The 18,386-nt window shown below is 53.9% G+C and overlaps 8 protein-coding genes across 8 annotated transcripts; 4 read left to right on the top strand and 4 right to left on the bottom strand.

The window, feature by feature from the left end:
- Positions 1 to 184: 184 nt before the first annotated feature.
- On the bottom strand, positions 185 to 6,085 carry RHO25_001142 (uncharacterized protein; the record flags this gene model as incomplete). The annotated part of the gene is made up of 2 exons (XM_023593749.2): positions 185 to 381; positions 442 to 6,085. 2 exons carry the CDS (start codon positions 6,083 to 6,085, stop codon positions 185 to 187), a joined length of 5,841 nt encoding a protein of 1,946 aa, XP_023460324.2.
- Positions 6,086 to 7,518: 1,433 nt separating this feature from the next.
- RHO25_001141 (uncharacterized protein) lies at positions 7,519 to 8,106 on the top strand (the record flags this gene model as incomplete). The annotated part of the gene is made up of 1 exon (XM_023593747.2): positions 7,519 to 8,106. One exon carries the CDS (start codon positions 7,519 to 7,521, stop codon positions 8,104 to 8,106), a length of 588 nt encoding a protein of 195 aa, XP_023460326.1.
- Positions 8,107 to 8,437: 331 nt separating this feature from the next.
- Positions 8,438 to 8,949, top strand: RHO25_001140 (uncharacterized protein; the record flags this gene model as incomplete). Its single annotated transcript, XM_065602080.1, has 3 exons — positions 8,438 to 8,661; positions 8,731 to 8,753; positions 8,807 to 8,949. 3 exons carry the CDS (start codon positions 8,438 to 8,440, stop codon positions 8,947 to 8,949), a joined length of 390 nt encoding a protein of 129 aa, XP_065458152.1.
- A 16-nt stretch (positions 8,950 to 8,965) lies between these two features.
- On the top strand, positions 8,966 to 10,402 carry RHO25_001139 (uncharacterized protein; the record flags this gene model as incomplete). Its single annotated transcript, XM_065602079.1, has 1 exon — positions 8,966 to 10,402. The coding sequence occupies one exon, from the start codon at positions 8,966 to 8,968 to the stop codon at positions 10,400 to 10,402; it is 1,437 nt and encodes a 478-aa protein (XP_065458151.1).
- Positions 10,403 to 10,672: 270 nt separating this feature from the next.
- RHO25_001138 (uncharacterized protein) lies at positions 10,673 to 12,091 on the bottom strand (the record flags this gene model as incomplete). Its single annotated transcript, XM_065602078.1, has 8 exons — positions 10,673 to 10,726; positions 10,785 to 10,814; positions 10,885 to 11,023; positions 11,106 to 11,169; positions 11,231 to 11,504; positions 11,569 to 11,573; positions 11,632 to 11,982; positions 12,046 to 12,091. 8 exons carry the CDS (start codon positions 12,089 to 12,091, stop codon positions 10,673 to 10,675), a joined length of 963 nt encoding a protein of 320 aa, XP_065458150.1.
- Positions 12,092 to 12,609: 518 nt separating this feature from the next.
- Positions 12,610 to 13,499, bottom strand: RHO25_001137 (uncharacterized protein; the record flags this gene model as incomplete). The annotated part of the gene is made up of 2 exons (XM_023593745.2): positions 12,610 to 12,888; positions 12,948 to 13,499. The coding sequence occupies 2 exons, from the start codon at positions 13,497 to 13,499 to the stop codon at positions 12,610 to 12,612; spliced, it is 831 nt and encodes a 276-aa protein (XP_023460208.2).
- Positions 13,500 to 14,107: 608 nt separating this feature from the next.
- Positions 14,108 to 15,773, top strand: RHO25_001136 (uncharacterized protein; the record flags this gene model as incomplete). The annotated part of the gene is made up of 8 exons (XM_023593744.1): positions 14,108 to 14,469; positions 14,531 to 14,560; positions 14,620 to 14,693; positions 14,743 to 14,867; positions 14,921 to 14,971; positions 15,047 to 15,205; positions 15,258 to 15,365; positions 15,432 to 15,773. The coding sequence occupies 8 exons, from the start codon at positions 14,108 to 14,110 to the stop codon at positions 15,771 to 15,773; spliced, it is 1,251 nt and encodes a 416-aa protein (XP_023460328.1).
- Positions 15,774 to 15,995: 222 nt separating this feature from the next.
- Positions 15,996 to 18,023, bottom strand: RHO25_001135 (uncharacterized protein; the record flags this gene model as incomplete). The annotated part of the gene is made up of 6 exons (XM_023593743.1): positions 15,996 to 16,061; positions 16,119 to 16,184; positions 16,249 to 16,707; positions 16,764 to 17,037; positions 17,142 to 17,760; positions 17,837 to 18,023. The coding sequence occupies 6 exons, from the start codon at positions 18,021 to 18,023 to the stop codon at positions 15,996 to 15,998; spliced, it is 1,671 nt and encodes a 556-aa protein (XP_023460329.1).
- Positions 18,024 to 18,386: the final 363 nt, after the last annotated feature.

Below are 18,386 nucleotides of genomic sequence, written 5' to 3'. Positions count from 1 at the left end.
AGAGCCGCTTTTTGCCAACGACCATTGCTCATCTTGTTCATGAGTCTCACTCAGGCTTGGTCCTGATGAGCTATGCGTGGTCTCATTACGTGCTTCCCTGCACTTCATACTTCCCATAGCCATGCCGACGTGAGCGAGTAATCTAGTCCTTGTGCCTCCTGTGGCACTTGATGCTTTGCTTCGTCTATGAAAGATGGAAGGCTCCCTGTCCTTCCTTAATCGCTGTATCGAGTCTCTGCTGGAGCACCTCGAGCGTGCTGTAGTCTGGCATCTTGAGGTAGTTGACGCACGTCATTACGCTGGGCAAGAAATCGTCGGAGCCATGTGGAGGTTCAGCTGGCTTGCATACCACAGTGAACATCGGTGTGAGCGATTTGAAACCTGGAACATGTGAGTCAGTATACAAATATCTCGTCAAAGACATTTTGAGCTGGAACATACCTCCTATTGGCAGCTTCGGGCTACCCGTAACGAATTGCAGGAAGTCGCGCTTCGACTGTGGTGGAAATTCCGACATGACTTGCAGTAGGTTGCGGACGCTCTTGCTGTCCAGATTGTAGCCGTGGTCGGCCTTGATAGAGTCCATCAGGGTCTCGAGCGACCAATCTTCCTCCACGCGACCGAAGAGCATAACGAGCTCGTCGGGTGTGAATGCACGCAATGCTGAGTACGGGAAGACCTGTGTGAACCCAGCACGGAAGGCATCGATTTGTCTCTGGACGCCCGTCTCCAGCGTGAAGTCGATGACTTTCTTGATGTATTGTGCGACATTTTCAATCGTGACGTTGATGGTGGCGCCATTTGGCAGGAGCTCAATGTTAGGATAACCGGGGAGCGTGAAATCAAGCGCCAGATCCTCTATCTTCGCGTCGTTGATGCGAATCTGCTCGATCTTGTCGCTCTTCTCGCTTGGCGTCAAATCGGCGTCCTCCTCGATGCGCTGTTTCGCGCTGGCGTATTTGCGCAGTATTTTCAGAGATTTCGCGAGATCCGCATCAACCGCAGCCACTGCACCCAGTGATGGGTTGACCGTGGTTGAACCCTCTCGGATGCGGAAAAACGTGGGGTTGAAGGACACATCAATGATGCGAGAGTCCAGCATTGAGCGAGCGACGAACTTGCCAAGCATCTTGAAGAGGTGCAGAACCCGTTGGCCGTTCTCATTCCTCGCCATTTCTTCATTCATGGGCGCTGGGAACAAACCTCGCTTGCCAAAAGCAAATTCGTCACCATCAGCCGACTCGTTCTCACGCCACAGCTTTGTCTTCTTCTTTGAGAACTCCTTGGAGACGGTGGAGTAGAATTCGAGAGTAGGTCCAAGGCCAGTCCCGACCTCCTCAAAGTACTCTACCTCCAGAACGCTGGAAGAACTCCCATACAGCTCCATCACTTTAATCGCGGACTCCAAGATTCGGCTTCGCGAAATGCGGACTTTCTGGCGCTGAACTCTACCCAAGAATGGGCGCTCGTCTCGGTGGCGCCGAGATTCGTTCTCCTGACCATTCTGCCATCGAGTCATGAGCCTGGAGTAGCCAAAGGAGGTGGACTGGACGAAGAGATGGCGAGTCTCGAACGGGAACAGGAACGGGTACAGACGCGCCAGATCTTCGCTCCAACTAGGCAGGCACTGGCTGGCCACGATCAATGGCTCGTCCAGCTGACGGTTTAGTTTCGCGGTCAATTTGGAGTTGACGAACAGGGACGCCGGCTGCGCATTGACTTTATGCACGCCTTTACTCTCTGCCAAAACATCGTCGATGTGCGCATTCAAGTCGTGCAAGATGCTCATCAGACGAAGTATGGCTGCGGTCACTGGATGCTTGTTCAAGGAAGCAGGAAGACCGTCGATAGTTGATGTTTCGTCGGTGGAGGAAGGTGGCGATGGTGTATCGCGATCCTTGGGTGGTGGTCCAGGCACTTTCTTAAACGAAATTGTGTGAGTGGCAGACCAGATGCTGCGACTAGAAACCTCTTCGCCCTGTGCTTGGCTGAAGTGACATGCTCGGTAAATGGTAGTATCGCTGGCAATAGGTTGGCCATTGACGCTGAACTCAATGTGCCAGTCCTGAGGGGGCTGCTGCAATGCAGAGGCATAAGACATGGCGCCGCGCATGGACGACGTCGGCGTCGATAGCAACTCGCGAGCAGCAGCCAACCTCGCCGATGCAGACATGCGTTCGATGCCCGAGGGAGTTGACGCACCTTGAGATGGCGTAGCGACCCTGGCCCCATCTTCCGTGCGCGCAGTCACCTTTCCAGAATTCGCAACCTCAACGCTAACCGCCGAAGGATCAGGTTCGTCTCGTTCCAAGGCGCCATCTTCCAGATCATCAACGAGTGCGTCAAGCTCGGCCTCCATTTCCTCGTCGTCTCCATCGTCGGAAATTTGCGTTTCGTCTGCGCATTCGAGCCCTCGAAGTGCATCTTGATGCTCGGCCGGAACAGGTGACTCCGGTGGGGGTTGTGCAGATGTCGATGAAGCCTGTGCGGACTGACGCCTAGATGACCGACGCAGCTTAGTGGTGCTTTCTTCGCTCTTGTCAAGTTCTGGTTGTGCCGACTGCTCAGCCTTCGTCTTTCTGGAGCTCTTCTTGCCAGCGCTTCTTGTCGGTAAGCTAGAGCTTCCCAGAGCTGGAAGTGCAGGCGGTGGGGGCAAATCTCGATCACCCCTGCTGGCCATTGCTGCAGCGTATGCGGCCATCGCGCTGGACATGTCGCCACGTCGGGCGCCACGAGGGCGATCAGCAAGGCTGATACGAGGTCGGAGGTAATCATCCAATGCCTTGAACGTGGCAATCGCGTGGATGGACACCATGATACTGCGGTAGGGTCGCGGAATACCGGACTCATCGTCAGCGACCAATTTTAATCGCAGTTGCTTTGCGAGCATCGAAGCTGCACTTCCTCGATTGCTCTCAAATGCATTTTGGTGGACGGTAATGACTTCAAAATGTTCCGCGCGGCTGAGCAACTCTTGCAGCTTGTGCACAAGTGCGCCGAATGGCGTCGACGAAGATTCGATCTCAGACTGCACAGATCCAGCGGCCCCGTCTTCCATGAATATCTCAAGGAAATCTGCTCGTGCCTTCGCCGCGGCTTCTTCATTCTTGTTGTTGAACATTTCCAGCAACACGTCGACAATACCAGACGTCATCAGTTCGTAGCTCGTGATGCTATCAATTGCATCGCCTTCGAAATACTGCGCCAGTTTCTTGAAGAGTGATGTTCCGTTTCCACTTGTGGACGTGGCATAAGCGGCTTTCAGATCCTCTGCGAGCGATCTGATGTCACTGAGTACTTGCATCGCCTTCGAACGTAGGTCCTCGCTTCCTCCATCGCCATGCACTTCCATGAAACGTCGTGCTCGGAGAGTGATCACGTCCTGAGGATCGGCCAGGCGGTGAGTTGGGTGTGGAGATGGCATTGAATCCAACGATAGCTCGCGTGCGATTCGTCGCTCAGCTTCCTCGTCGTCCTCATCATCATCGTCGTCGTCGTCGTTGGCTTCACGATGTTCGTCCTGGTCGTCGTCATCATCTTCATCGCCGGCACCGCCATCCCGATCCTCATTGTCCTCCTCGTCTTCGTCTACATCAACCTCAATTGGTTCTGGCTCGCCACCTTCTTGATTGCGCTCATCATGCTCTTCTTCTCGCGGCTCCTCGGTCTCAGGCGCCGGAACATCTTCATCTCCCTGCTGCGTCGTCTCCTCGGCCTTGTCGACCCTGTGCAGCTCGCGCTCTGCCAGTTTCGATATTTCTGCAATTACGCCTTCACGGTAGAACTGCGGGCGGTATACCGACTCCAGTCGCTTCAAAAGGAGTTCTGCAGCTTGCAAAGCGAATGTGACCAAGGACGCATTGTCCTGCTGAGAGAGGATGGATGCGAGGTGCGATGCATAAGGTACACCACGAAGCGCTTCTTCGAGAATGTCCGTGTCCAGATTGGAGAGCATCTTGAGCTGTGCAGTCAAGACTTTCTGCCGGACCGCGAGATTCACAGTGCTTGTGTATGCATGCATCAATGTAGGAAACAGAATGATGGCAAAGCGCTTGACCTCTTCTGGGCAGCCTTTGAGCAATTCGACACGTTTGTCGTTGGGTGCGGTCTTCGAGCGCGTCGACATCGAAACGCGATCTGGACCAGTGTAGCCTGCATCCTTGAGGTCGTCCAGGAACGTCAGACTCTCTTGCGAGACAGTTGGCAATATCTCGCAGATGACGTTCAAAGTCTCGAAGATCTGTTCGCGAGGAGTGCGAATAATGGCTTGCATTATCACATTCTTGTCAATCCGAGCCGCCACTCCTTCGAGGCCGCTCGGAGGGGAGACACCAGTAAGAATCTGGTAAAGGGTGTCAACCACATCCATTTTCAGTAGTTCGACGGATAGCGCCGAGCTTGCACGAGCAGTCGTTGACAGAACGCGAAGAAATTGTGTGTGAATGCTAGGTCCAATCATGTTGGTCGTGCCTGGCAATAAGAGGCGCAAGATAGCTTTAAGCAGATCCGCGCTGACCAGCTCCTCCAGCTTGCTATCATGGTACTTGAAGCTGTCAACGACGCGGGAGACGCATAGCGAGGCTTGTTCCACAACCCGCTGATCGCTGCTACCGAGCGTGTTGAGAAGAATCGGCATCACATCGCGCACAGTCGGGAAAGACTCCTCTGGAATGTTGCGGCAGCAGTTGGCGGCAGTAACCACAGCAGTCCGCTGCGTGCTGGTGGGAAAAAAGTCGAGATAAGTTAGGCATGCGGTCAAGCCTCCTTCGCGAACAATTGACGATGGGAACTCCACTGAGATCTTCTCAAGCGTGCTCAATGCTTGTTCCGCAAGATCAATGAAATGGATTTCGAGGAGCTTCTGGCAAAGCACGGGCACTGCGCCTCCATACACAACGCTGGCTGTCGATGCAGGCAGTGCTTCCATCATGTTGGCGATGCAACGGCAGGCAAGTAACATGATCTCCGGATTCTCCTCGCCGGTGAATTCGTTCGGCTGCATCAATGTCACAAGCTCTTTGACGTACTGATCGGGAGCAAAGTGCCCCGCAAGATTATCTTCGTTTGAGATCAGGAGGAGCTCGGACAACTCTTGCAGGGCAATCATCTGGACTGAGGGATCCTCTTTGGTCCGCAACTGTTCCAAGATATTCCGGAGACGGCTGTGTGTGCCAGAGACGATACCACTCAGTGCTCTTAAGCTGCTGTGAAGGCCTGGATGATTCCCAAACCTTGAGAGATAGCCAGAACCGAAAGGGTCGCCCCCACGATCCAAAGCATCGAGTTCATCCTGTGCACTCATACCTTGATCCGGAGGTGGCGAATCGTCGGTCCCGTCGGCTCCTACTTCAGCATCTTGTCGCATTGGGTCATTGTCCTCCAAGCCTAGCGAGGGGTCTGTTGGCTTCTCTTCTACATCTTTCATCAGGACATCTTGGTCTTTGCGAGAGCTTTTGCGAGGTTTTCTGCTCGGTGCTGCGGATGCTGTCGTGGCTGTGTCTGATCGCACATCAGCAGGCTGGGGGAGGCTTGCCAACTTGCTGGTCCCACCTTCTTTAGACTTGCGGCGACTCGATTTACGGCGAGAGGAGTCACGCGGGACTTGCTGGGGCGATGTGTCGGCGGAGGAACCAGAGTTCGGACTGTCCATGTCAGCTCTGCCTCGACGGCTGGACCGTGATGGTGCAGCAGACCCAGTGGACATAACGGCGGCTACAGCCCGCTTGCCTCGCTTTGGTACCGCCTCAACTGATGTAGGGGCGGTATCTGGCTCGGCCAGCGGGTCCGTTGTGTCAGGAAGCGTGGTGCCGCGAGGACGCTTGGTCTTGCGTTGCTCACGAGCAGTGGGCGGCGTGGGGTCGGTGGTGGCGGCCTTGCGTTTGCGGGGTGCAGGCGTGGCACGAGTCGGCGGAGTGCCGAAGGTGGTAGAGTCGGCGGGTGGCAGCTGCTGGGTAGTGGTAGCAGGAGAGGTTGCCGTGCTGCTCGACGAGGCGGCGGAGGTGAGGGCGGCGGAGCTGTTGTTGTCGACGGAGTCGGCGTGCAGCCTCGCTGTCGCGGAGCGCGTCACTCGTTGGCTTTGAGGCATGAGAGTCAGACTGAGGATGTAAAGGATGGTGGCAGGACACAATAAGAAGGGCAGCTGCTATCCGCAGACTCCAGTCAGATGTGCACACTGCCGCTGAAGTTGGTGCGAGCGGTGACGGCGACGGCAGCAGCAGCAGCAGCAGCAGCGAGGCAGTGGCAGCGGCGGCGTTGAAGTCCGCTCTGGCGACGGTGGAGCGCGGGCAGACGGCCGCAGAGAGCGATCGTACCTGGTGTGCGAGGTGTGCGAGGTGGGCGGTGGGCGATGGAAGTGGTGATGGTGTTCAGTCATGTCAATCCATGGATGAGAGCCCCATGAGCGCGTCGGACGGTCGTTGTGGGCGGGGCGGGTCGTGTCGAGCGTGTTCGTGTTCGTGCGAGCGTGAAGGGTGCGCGGCCGTGACTGCGAGAAAGACAAGCGCCGGCCAGCAGCGGAGGAGGAGGAGTGGGTGAGTGGGTGGTGATTGCGACAGACAGACGTGCTCGCTTCGGCGTCTGGACGATGCTGTCAGTGTCCAGAGGAAGCCCGAACTACCTATGGGCCGGGCCTTGGCACATGCGCTCCGACGGTAGACTACACGGCGCTCTTCCGCTCCGATGCTTATGGCAATGGACACACGTAGGTCGACTTGAGAGATGCAGCGAATCGTCGTGAAACTGGTGAGCGTGTGCGTCTTCGCTCGCTCTCATCGTGCGGCCAATACAGTTCACCGCTGCGAGCTCGACTTGGCACGCGCAAACGCCGCTCCATCAGTGACTCCTAACCACACATTGATGGCCTGCGTTCAGGAAGAGGAGGAGAAGATCGAACTCCATCATGCCTCCTAGGAGGTAAGCGCCAACGAGTTCTATGCAGATACTTGCTGTGCCCTCTGTCTTGTCTCCGCTCGTGTGAAGACGGAGCATTGCTCGCAGTACAGATATGCCCCACCACGGAGAGACTCTTCGCACATTCATGCTCTACCTTCTGGATACTCCAACCTTAGCTGCGCCATTCACACCTGCATACCTCCGCTCAAGTGGAAGTCGGGAATGTTGGTCAATTCAGGTGAAGTTCACCGCTGGCGGATGGGCAGCTCTTTTAAGAATGCCAGGTTGGTGCAAAGTGGTCTATCACAAGCTGGAAGCCTGCATGACAACTTGCGCGTAGGCTCATTTGTGTCCGATATGCCTCCACACGCGCCCTCCGTCCCGCATGGATAGGCAATTGGTCGTAAAGGACTGACCTTAACGAGGGGAGAAGTCGGTAGGTTTGCCAAGGAAGCTAAACCCCTTGTAGCTGTCGGGCGCCATCCGTCGACTGTGGAGGTGAGAGCAACTCTACCAAGACGAGGTGGATTCCACGTGCATCACAATCCACGACCTGCTGGAGGGACAGACATTTCATGTTCACCGAATTCGCAGTCTGACTTGGCGACCACTACTGCAGTGCGCAGCATGCTCAACTCCAAGGCCATCAACGAGCTGCTGTCGCGCAACCGTGATGGCAAGCTGTGCAAGCGCTGGTACCTCATGACGCCGAATGGGACTTTGTTGGCGTACAGTCAGCCCGTGGACATCAACGATTTGCGCAAACAAGCCGCAATCGCCGCCATCTGCTGGCAAGAACACCGCTCCCAGGATGCACGAGGAGACAATGGAGCAGACTATCCGGGCGAGATCCGGGAGGACGGCGAGCAGAATCCCTTGCATACGCTGATCATAGAATCAGAAGTGTCAAATATCATCATGCGCCAGATACAGAAACAGCTTCTTCTGGTCTTGGAGGGTGGTGTGCCACCCAGACGAGCGGTCTTTGTGAAAACGATCACAGCAGAAGGCGCAAATGGCGCTCGGCTGCAGTCAAACCAAACTGCGGGAGACTCTTCGGCCACGTCAAACGTAGCATCAGACACGAACGTCAGCAAAGGCGGCTCGAATGCGTTGAAGCTGCAGCGAAAGAAGCTTGACGGGCTGGCTGATGTCATTCTTCGAGACTTTGAGGCGACTGGCTTTCGAATGCCCGAGGGCTCGATAACATTTTGAGACGACAAATTGTTCCAAGAAGCGATGCTTTACACAGCAGCGCTCAGAATATCAACGAACGATTTAGCGCCAATGGTGCTCGTTTGGCGTGGCGGGGGATGTGGGGTGGGGTGAGCTCTCACACGGTGCTTATGAGTCTGGGCTTTTGGCTTTGGGATCTGCATATCGCACAAGCCTACTGGTACATTTGAAACTTGCTGATTGCCGGCATCGGTCATCGAAACAAACCGGGCGACGTGACGACTACTTTCTAACAAAACAATCTACATCGACTCTATTCGTGTCAGAACGACTCTCAGACGTCCTTCGGTACGGGACTTGCTCAGCCGCCATGAGTGCAGCACAGCTCGTAAACGGCCACGCCAGGCCCAAGGTCCTCATTCCTGAAAAAGTTTCTCCAGATGGCCTGAAGTTGCTACAAGCCTCCCTCGAAGTACACGAGAAGAAAGGCCTGACGCCAGAACAATTGGAAGAGATCATTGGCGAATATGATGCTTTGATCATACGATCAGAGACCAAAGTGACAGCACAGCTGCTAGCAGCTGGCAAGAAGTTGTATGAACATTCACACGCGACACATTGAGGATTAGAAACACAAAACTGACCTGCACGTGCTCGCTACAGGCGTGTTGTTGCCAGAGCTGGAGGTTCGCATCCCAATTGCTGACTGTTGTAAGATTTTGCTGACACTTGCGTTTAGTGGGAGTTGATAACGTGGATTTGGAGGCGGTACGTAGATTCATCTCAACTACTTTCACTCAACGACAGCTCATAGGTGCAGGCCACAAAACTTGGCATCATTGTCGTCAACAGTCCACAGGGAAATATCAACGCTGCAGCTGAGCACACGATTGCTTTGATGATGGCCGTTGCCCGTAACATTGGAGCAGCGTCACTTTCGATCAAAGCTGGCAAATGGGAACGGAGCAAGCTCGTAGGTGTCGAGGTTAAGGGCAAAACGCTCGGTGTTCTTGGCTTGGGAAAAGTGGGCCTGACAGTTGCTCGTTCTGCTGGCGGCTTGGGAATGAACCTCGTGGCGTACGATCCCTATGCCAATGTCACTGCAGCTGCTGCAGCAAACGTGGAGCTCGTGGACTCACTGGATGAACTACTGGCGCAGGCCGATTTCCTTACTATTCACACCCCGATGATTGCATCCACGCGCGGCATGATCGGCATTCCTGAGCTCTCAAAAATGAAGAAGACCGCACGAGTACTCAATGTAGCTCGTGGTGGTATCATTGACGAAGCAGCCCTATGCCAGGCCCTGGAAGAAGGCATCATCGCTGGCGCTGGTGTCGACGTCTTCTCTACTGAGCCTCCGAAGGAAGATGACGCAGCCTCGAAGTTGATCGCTCATCCCAAAGTTGTCGCAACACCACATCTTGGCGCGTCGACTGTAGAGGCCCAGGAAAATGTCTCGATCGACGTGTGCGAACAATGCCTTTCCATTCTCTCAGGCCAGCTTCCTCGAAGCGCAGTCAACGCACCGATCATTCTGGCCGAAGAATTCCGGACTCTTGCACCTTTCGTGTCGCTTCTGGAGAAGATAGGCAGTCTGTACACACAACACTTCGGCCCTTCCAATACCGCTCAGCGTATGCGTACAACGTTCGATCTGACCTACGAGGGTTCCCTTGCTAGCACGAACACGACCAAGCCTCTTTTCGCTGCACTTATTAAAGGTCTCCTGCAGCCTATCACCAGTGCCGAGAATACCAATATCAACATCGTCAATGCCGAGCTCGTCGCTAAAGAGCGTGGTATCCTGGTCAATGAGCAACGTGCTCGGGATAAAGTCGAAGGCTCAGAGGGTTACTCCGCATCTGTGACTCTCCGTGCTCGCCGTGATCCTAGATCACCCTCCGCAAGCAGGACCACTCGCCCAGAAATCGAACGTACCTCCACAGGACGCGTCAAGAAGCTCGAAGACCAGGTCATCTCTGGCTTCGTTTCAAACAACACTCCGTACATTTCGAGACTGGGCCGTTTCAGCACCCAATTCGTGCCAGAAGGCACTCTTCTCATCTGCAGGAACTTCGACTCCCCTGGCAAGATTGGCGCTGTGGGATCGAAACTTGGCGTTGCAGGCGTGAATATCAAGTTCATGAGTGTTGCTCCTATCGACGAGGGCAAACCTCCTGTTGGTGCAGCAGCGGATGAAGTGCCGAGTCTCGACGGCAAAGAGAACGAAGCTCTGATGATTCTTGGCGTGGATCGTGCTATCGACGACGCTGTCAAGCAGGACTTACTGAATGAGAGTGGTCTCTTCGAAGTAGGCATTGTGGCGCTATAAATGAGAGCCGCGCTGTCCCCTGCGCTTTCAACCCAGTAGTACGATGCTCTTCGTTTGACCCAAGTTCAACACAGCGACAGTAGCTAAAGTAGGATATACTTAGAATTTTTTTGCGATTCATGTCATGGTTCTCGCGCGGACTTTCGGTCTCAATGTAGGCTTTCACAATTCCAGCCTTTTCCTTCCAATTTCATTTACAGGAGTCTGGCTGCATACTATGCTCCACTTCTGGTACGTATCGTCGTTACATTCGTTCCTCTTTTGCGATCGCTAGTAATTGCCTGGAGCTGGCTTGTAGCGCTCGTTTTGGATAACCTCGATCCACTGAAATCGTGTTAGCTGATGCACTGTATGGAAGATCTATCTTTGCGGAAGTACTCACATATCCATCCGGATCGAGAATGAACGCCACCTAGAGCATTAAGTCAGCATGCGGCCACAGAAGTATCAAATGTCGCAATAGTGGGATCTCGGTGCCTTACATTCTTCATGCGTCCATCAGTGAGTCGCTTCTTCCATTCCACTCCCTGCTCTTCGAATCTCTTGCAAGCGGCATCGAGGTCATCCACCGAGATGCAAATGTGACCAAAGCCTTGTGGCTCACTGTTGCCGTCATGATAACTAGACGTTTTCAGTCAGATGAATGTCATTCATTCCGATTCGGCTTTCCTGGAGAAAGCCTCCAGGTTATTCTTCCACTTACATTTTGCCGCTCTCCTTCTCTGTGCCATGGTTCCAGGTCAACTCCAGAATACCTTCGCGATCAGCTGCCAAATGTAGTTAGTGAAAGATATCAAGATATCTGAGACACGTTTTTCATATACATACCAACGGGGTTCGTGCCATTGGCCGACTTGTCACTTTGAGGTTTTGGACCATATGCCAAGAAAAACAAAGTGAAGTCTGAACCACCACTTTCGCGCAAGAATGTCATGCCCATAACTTCTTGATAAAACTTGAGACTGACGTCCTTATCCTTGACGCGTATCATAGTGTGGTTCATCCTGTAGGTCGAGATGTCGGTCTCCTTGACGTTCTCGGTCTTCTCCACATCGTTCATCGCGATGATCTCAACCCAGTAGTCATCCGGATCCAGAGCGAACTATGGAACAGATGTCAGTTACGCCCCAACAAGGTTACGTTCCGGCTCACGAGTGTTCACTGACAGCAACTATTCCACAAAGGTCAGCATCTCTCAAAGCCAGACGAAGTAGGCACGATAAGCTTACTGTGGTGCATCCTTCCGTCCTTCAACTTCTTCTGGAACTTGTACCCAGCGTCCTCTAGTCTCTGGCAAGCTGCCTGGATATTGTCGACGGAGACACAGACGTGTCCGAAGCCCTTTCCAGGGTCCTTGTTGCCGTTGTTCGGCTTGTATGAGTCGTCATTCTCCGTGCCGTAGTTGTGCGTCAGCTCGATGATACCCTGTCGGTCCGTCCAGTGGTTGCCGTGAGATGCAGCTTTGGGAGAGTCATAAGCCAGGAAGTAGAGATCGAACTTGTTATCCGGGAAGGAAAACTTGTTCACTTGCGACATCCCCAGATGTTCGTAGAACTTGACCGATTTCTGGGGGTCCTTGACTACATTGAGAGGCGGACAAGGTCAGTGCAATGTTTGTAGGCGGAGGCGCGAGCCACGCTTACCGCGGAGCATCGTGTGGTTGAGAAGGTACTTCGACGTGTCCGTCATGGTGGCGAGTCTTCGTGGGGAGGTATTGAGTATGTGCTGGGTAGTCAATTTTGCACGCTGAAGTGCAGAGAGCATGGAGCAGATTGCAAGAGCAGTGGCAGTCGGCACATGAAGTGTTTAATGTGAGCTCGAAGCATTGATTTTAGGTGGATGACATCAGCTGTTGTGCCCCACCTTTGGGCCCCTCGACGCTTCATTACATGTATGTGCGCTGCAAATAACAAATACATGTAGACTGACGACGGCTTAAGCGGCAAAGCATTGCTGTCATCATCATCGTCGTCTTCTCGTACCCTGGATATACCGTCCTTCATACATCCGTAGCTGATTCGAAGCGGCCACAGTCCCACTCTTTTCAGCAGAAGTTCCGCCCATGTCCTCTAACCGGGCCCCTGCACGCGAGTGCTCTTGCAAGATCGTGACTTCGTACTTGGCGCCTGTCCTGCGTTGAAATGTAGCAAGCAGACCGTTCCCATTGCGCTAATGTTTCGAAAAGTTCATATCGTAATTCGTCCTCATCACTCCATCGCGGCAACACCGGAACTCTCACCGGCTCGCTTACCCTTCTCACTGCTTCCGCCACTGCTAGCAGCGCCGTCTTCATCGTACAGATTGTGGTCTTCGATGTAGTTCACCACTTGTTCCGGAACGAGGTAGCGGATTGACATGTCTCGTCGTCTGAACAGCCGTATCTTAGTCGAGCTAATGTCGTTCTGCACGAGTTGCTGGATGACCCATATGTTATCCTTCCATGTACCGAGGGTAGCGAGGGCCTCATCGATGTCGGTTCCCGAACGCTAGAAGTCATGTCAGCCGGAACAAACACAGATGAACAGATGCAAACACGGGCACGCACCTCAACAATGAAGGCGCCGAAGTTGCGCAAGATGTAGTCAATGTCCTTGTCGGCCCACACACCGGGTGTGCCCATAGTCTGGATCAGATCCGCTCCAGCAAGCAGAGCAATGCGGCATCTCTTCTTGCCCACCGGGGTCTCCACTCCGCCGATCACTTCATTGATCTCGTGATCAAAATGATCAAGCACCTTGGCCGTCTCGAGATACTCGCTGTGTAATGCCTCCCAAGGATCAACGCTGATCCAGCTGCTCTGTTGCACGGCCAGTGTGCACATATTGATTCTGTGCTCTGCCTTGACCAGACCCGTCTTCTTGTAGGCGTCGCCTACGCATGAGAGATATGCGCCTACAACCTCGAAATTGGTATTGAACCGGGCGTAGTCGGCGGCCATCTCGAACATGCGCAGGTGGAGGAAGGTAATGGGTGAGAAAGAACCGCAAGCGACCAAGATCAATGGCGTGCGGTCGCTGCTCTGGATGCTGCGGCGGAGCCGCCTGTGTGGGAACTCATACTCGTCCAGCGTCATGTCGCCGCGGATGTCGTCGGCCATGGCGGCTTTTCGTGGGGAGGGCGAAGGAAGGTGGTAGTTGATGAGGTTGCGCAGCCGTACGCGGCGAGCAAATGAGGGTTCGGTAGAGCTACAACAGGGTCTGGGTCTGGGTAAGTGGAAGCAGGCCGGAGTGAGTCTTGCGCGGGCAGCGGGGCCCAGGCCGTGCGGCTTCGGGCGGCGGAGCACCAGGCGACGAAGGGCGGCGGTGGCGGGGTCCACGATGGTGGCGCACGGGTGTGGTGGCGACGACGATAAGAGGAGGCGGCCGTGGAGAGAAGGCGAGCAGCGTGCGAGCGTGCGGTGGGCGTGGTCAACAAACACCGTCGGTCGCATCCATGCGGTGGTCTGGAGTGCGCCTCAACTGCCGATGGCGGCGGCGCGAAGTGCAGGGTCGGAAAGCGTCATCCACGTCTGCAGCTGTCTCGGAGCTGCCAACACGTGGTCGCGTGCTTCCTCATGGCTCGACGCGTGTCTTGTATACCAAGCAGGCGCGTTCATCTTGCGCTGTAGGCAGGTAGGCAGGTGGGTGAGGATGGCTTTCTTGCTCGAGAGCAGCAAAATTCTTCCTCACACCGGACGTGCTGAGGAAGACATCTCACCCACTGACCATGGGCACCACCTTCGTTGCACTTCTTGTCCTCCGCCTGGCTGTCGCTATCAGTGCCGTTCCATACACGCTGCAGACTAACCTGAGCGGGCCGACCTTCTTTGACGCCTTCGACTTCTGGACGCAGTATGATCCGACGTACGCGCAACCAAAGGCCGGGCTGCTGTATGAGAACCGAGCTGACCAAGTCACAAGCTTCGGTTTTGTCGAGTACATCGACCGCGGAGCCGCACAGGCGCTACAGATGTTGCACGTTACCGATGGCGTGGCATACTTCGGCGCCGATGCGGTCCAGATGTACGATCCTTATGCCAACAAGGGCCGCAAGAGTCTACGCTTGAGCACCAAGCAGACTTTCAACCAGTACGCGCCTTGCGCCCTGATCCCGCCTCAGAAATTCTTCGAATCTGACATGGTGTGCTAGTGGCCTGTTCATTATCGATCTATCTCACATGTCAGTCACATCTTCGTGGAAGCCGTGATCATGATGTGATGCTCACGTTCTTCGCCTAGGCCCAGCAGCGTATGTGGCATTTGGCCTGCAATATGGATGCTGGGAAACGGGCCCCTTCCTTGGCCAGCCTACGGTATGGTTATCACAATGGCACCTTCACGCATGCAGCTGACCAGCCGTAGGCGAACTCGACATTATAGAATATACGAATGATGCCTCGCACGGTCTCTTCGCCATGCACACCGCTCCAAACTGCACGATCGCCGGGTCGGGGCAGACCGGCACTTTGCTGACGAACGACTGCGGTGTAGGTCGTTCGCTGAGACTGCATTGCACACCGCTCTAATGAAAACCGCACAGGAAGACCAAGGATACAAAGGTTGCAACATATCACCAAATATGCCTAACACTGTTGGTACCGACTTCAACGCAAATGGAGGGGGCGTCTTCGCAATGGAGTGGACATCGGCTGCGATTAGGATCTAGTTCTTCCCACGAACTGCTGTTATCCCTCCTGCGGTGCTCGCGCTGAACCCCAACCCAGACGAATTCGGAACGCCTGTCGCCAATTTTGGGGGAAGCTGCAATATCGATGAGCACTTCAGCAACATGCAACTGATCTTCAACATCGATTTTTGTGGCACAGTCAGTAACCGTCTCCCTTTGATTTTGGTAGATTTCTGCTGACGAGTACAAGTGGGCTGGTCCAACTTTCAACTCTAATACTTCATGCCCTGTAATGGACCCGTCGAATCAATGGACGTCTTGCAACATATACGTGGGAAACAACCCACAGGCGTTCAAGGTAACACCACAAATGAATTGTTTTTGACTGATGTGCCGCATGCTGACATGCATCTTCTGTGACCAGGAAGCCTATTTCGCTGTCAACAGCATATTAGTACATCAATCAGCGACTGCCAATGTTCCCGAGTCGAGTTCAGTTCCGTCAGTCGTCCCAGCGGAGAGCACCAGATCCGTGTCTGCCAGTGGAGCAGAAGGACGGCCGACAACGAGCAGCACTTCAAACACGCCCACAGCGGGAAGCGCGGTGCCGAGCGACACGGCCGCTAATCAGTCATCGTCCATTTCGACGCCATCACCAACACTGCTCGGAGACACAAGCCCGGTAGGAGCGAGCACAGAGATCGTCGTTGAAACCAGCACCGTAATAGTGACTGTGGCACCGCCTCCCCGCCCGAGTCTGGCGTAAAGGCGAAGGTACATCGAGGATGTCAGAATACATATTGACTGAATGGCAAAGTCTGTACAAGAGTAGAAATTGTAACATTGACAGCAAATTCTTTGGGTGAACCCTAAGTGACACGTTGTTGTGTAATCAAAGGGTCATGGGCTGCGAAATCGCTTTCGGTGTGCCTGGTCCTGTGTGCCGTAAAATCATATATGACTAGTAGACAGATTCCTTGTCGTTGAATCACCATCCAGGCACCGCCTCGAGGGTCGTCCATAGACCACCCTTTGGCTTGGCGGTGATGCCTCCCTAGAGCACGTCAGCATGTGTTTGGTGATCACTGACAAAGCAACAAGCGCAACTCACCTTGATATCCAGCAATCCCTTGGAGAGAGCGCTCCCCTCCTCAAACGAGGTGTCATATCGTCCAATCTAGAACACCGCACGTTAGCCGAGTAAAGAACATGACGAGGTAACAGCACCTGGTCCAACTTACCCAAGCAGCAAGAAGACATGCGAGCTCATACTGCGAGAATCTCTGCCCAATACATGACCTAGGGCCATGAAGAAACGTCAGGAACGAATAATTCGAATCCGCTCCACCTCTCTGATTGGCTTTCCCATCGGCATTCAACCACCGCTCCGGCTTGAATTCCATTGCGTCTTCTCCCCACAGCTGTGGCGATGTGTTGATTGCGGCTGGCGCGAGGATTACCGTCGTTCCTCTTGGAACATGTTCGCCTTGGATTGTGGTGTCTCGGTCAGCTACTCGCATCGTGAGACTGACGGGTGCCCAGAGCCGTAAGGTCTCAGAGCAGACGGCGTGAAGGTAATGACATTCGTCGATGGCAGCGGCCGTGACTTGAGTTCCAAGCGAGGGGATCTTAGCTCGGACCTCTTCTCGCAATTTCTGTTGCTTGTCTTTGTGTTTGCAGAGTTCGTAAAGTGCCCAGATCTGCGGGTTGTGATTAGCAAGCAGAACGTGATATCACGGTAGAGTGTCGACTGTACCATGGCAGTGGCGGTAGTCTCATGCCCTGCTACCAGAAATGTCATCATTTGGTTCACCAATTCTTCATCTTTGAAGCCACCAGATTCGAGGGCCGCAGAAATGATGTCGAGGTCCTTTGTGCGTTTCTCCGCCATAGCACTACGCTTCTTAGCGATTAAATCGCGGCAGACCTGTTTGATGTACAAGGATGCCGCATTCAATTCCTTGTTGCGTTTCATGGGCAGATGCTGGACAAGTCGGGTTGGCAGAAAGACTCCGAGAATCTGTAGGAACCTGTCAAAGAATTGAGTCAGTGTTGTCATGCGATGAGCCGCGCTGCTGCCATGATCGAAACAATCTCGACGTGAGTGGTCTGATTTTCCACATCCTAGACATACCTTCCAGCCTTTCCTGGATTGAATACAGTCTTGTAGGTTCGGTTCAGGCGATTGTCAGGATCTTGTAGCGCATTGAAGTCTTGACCCATACCGCTCAGACCAATAATATCGAGCGTGGCACGAGAAGTCCAGTTGCCAACGTCAATAGCACCTTGAGCGTGTACCGCAGCTGCTTTCTCATGGTTTTCGTCTTCCAGATCCGAAACATGATCGCTAGAAATTGCGCTGGAGGATGCATGCTCTAAGCAACCCACGAGTTCTTGTGATTTGGACCAGAACAATGGCACAATGTCCTTGATATGGCGGAAAGCGAAAGCAGGAGACAAATTTTTGCGTTGTACTTTGTGCTCGTCGCCTTCAGCCAGCAGCACACCATTTCCAAGGATGCGTCCTAGACCAGCGCGAAAGTGCCATGGCTTGACGAAATCATAGTTCTTGGTTACCAGCACCTCTCCGAGGGCAGCTGGAGTTGTAAGCAGAATTCGTTGCTGAAACCAGACAGAATATCTGAGCAATCCTTGATTCGGCACATTGGCTACCCATTCGCGCATTGGGGTCCCACTGGGATCTTTCAGGATTCTCTTGGTCTGACCCCAGAACCAATGCGATTCAGGAACGACTGGTATATGCCTTATTGTCAGCCTTCTTCCACTTGCCGTCTCCTCCGAGTTCTCACGAAGCAGTAGCGAACTTACGTGGCAGGTGCCGAATCTGACTGATGTAGTGAGGCCATATCAGAATCGAGTATGCCTGGTACAGAACGAACTGGGCAAGGAAGAGCAAAACGACAGTCGAGAAAGGGCCAATCGGAGTGCTCGCATATTTGTTGGCGAGCAGCGTAAGAACGATGGAGGATGTGATGAGGCGCGGTAGAATAGCCATTGCGAGCGAACACTCTGGGTGACAAGAATTAGCAGACTTGGCTTGACCCTCACCACATCTTATGGTGAAAGAAAGCTCTCTCCGTCCTATATGAGAAGGTTGTTGCCTTCCGCAATCCTTCGAAGGCGGCGTTCAATGACGAGGCAACGGAGCCGGCGCAACGTCCCTCCGATACAAGAAAGGCAGCGGAGACGAAACTGTCGATCGTGGCCGAACGTACGATTGTTGAGAGACTCAATCGCAGAAGACACGCGCAACGCGCGCACAGGTGTGAATGTTGCGAGATTATCTTTACCTTTTGGACGGAGCCCAAGTGGATCAGTGAAAGATGCCTGCTGGGTGTGATCCTCACGTTGACGACTG

This window comes from Cercospora beticola, chromosome 1 (genome assembly GCF_033473495.1).
Source record: "Cercospora beticola chromosome 1, complete sequence".
Classification (NCBI taxonomy): Eukaryota; Fungi; Ascomycota; class Dothideomycetes; order Mycosphaerellales; family Mycosphaerellaceae; genus Cercospora; species Cercospora beticola.
Note: the sequence above shows the minus strand (reverse complement) of the source record. Positions and strands in the feature narration are given on the sequence as shown.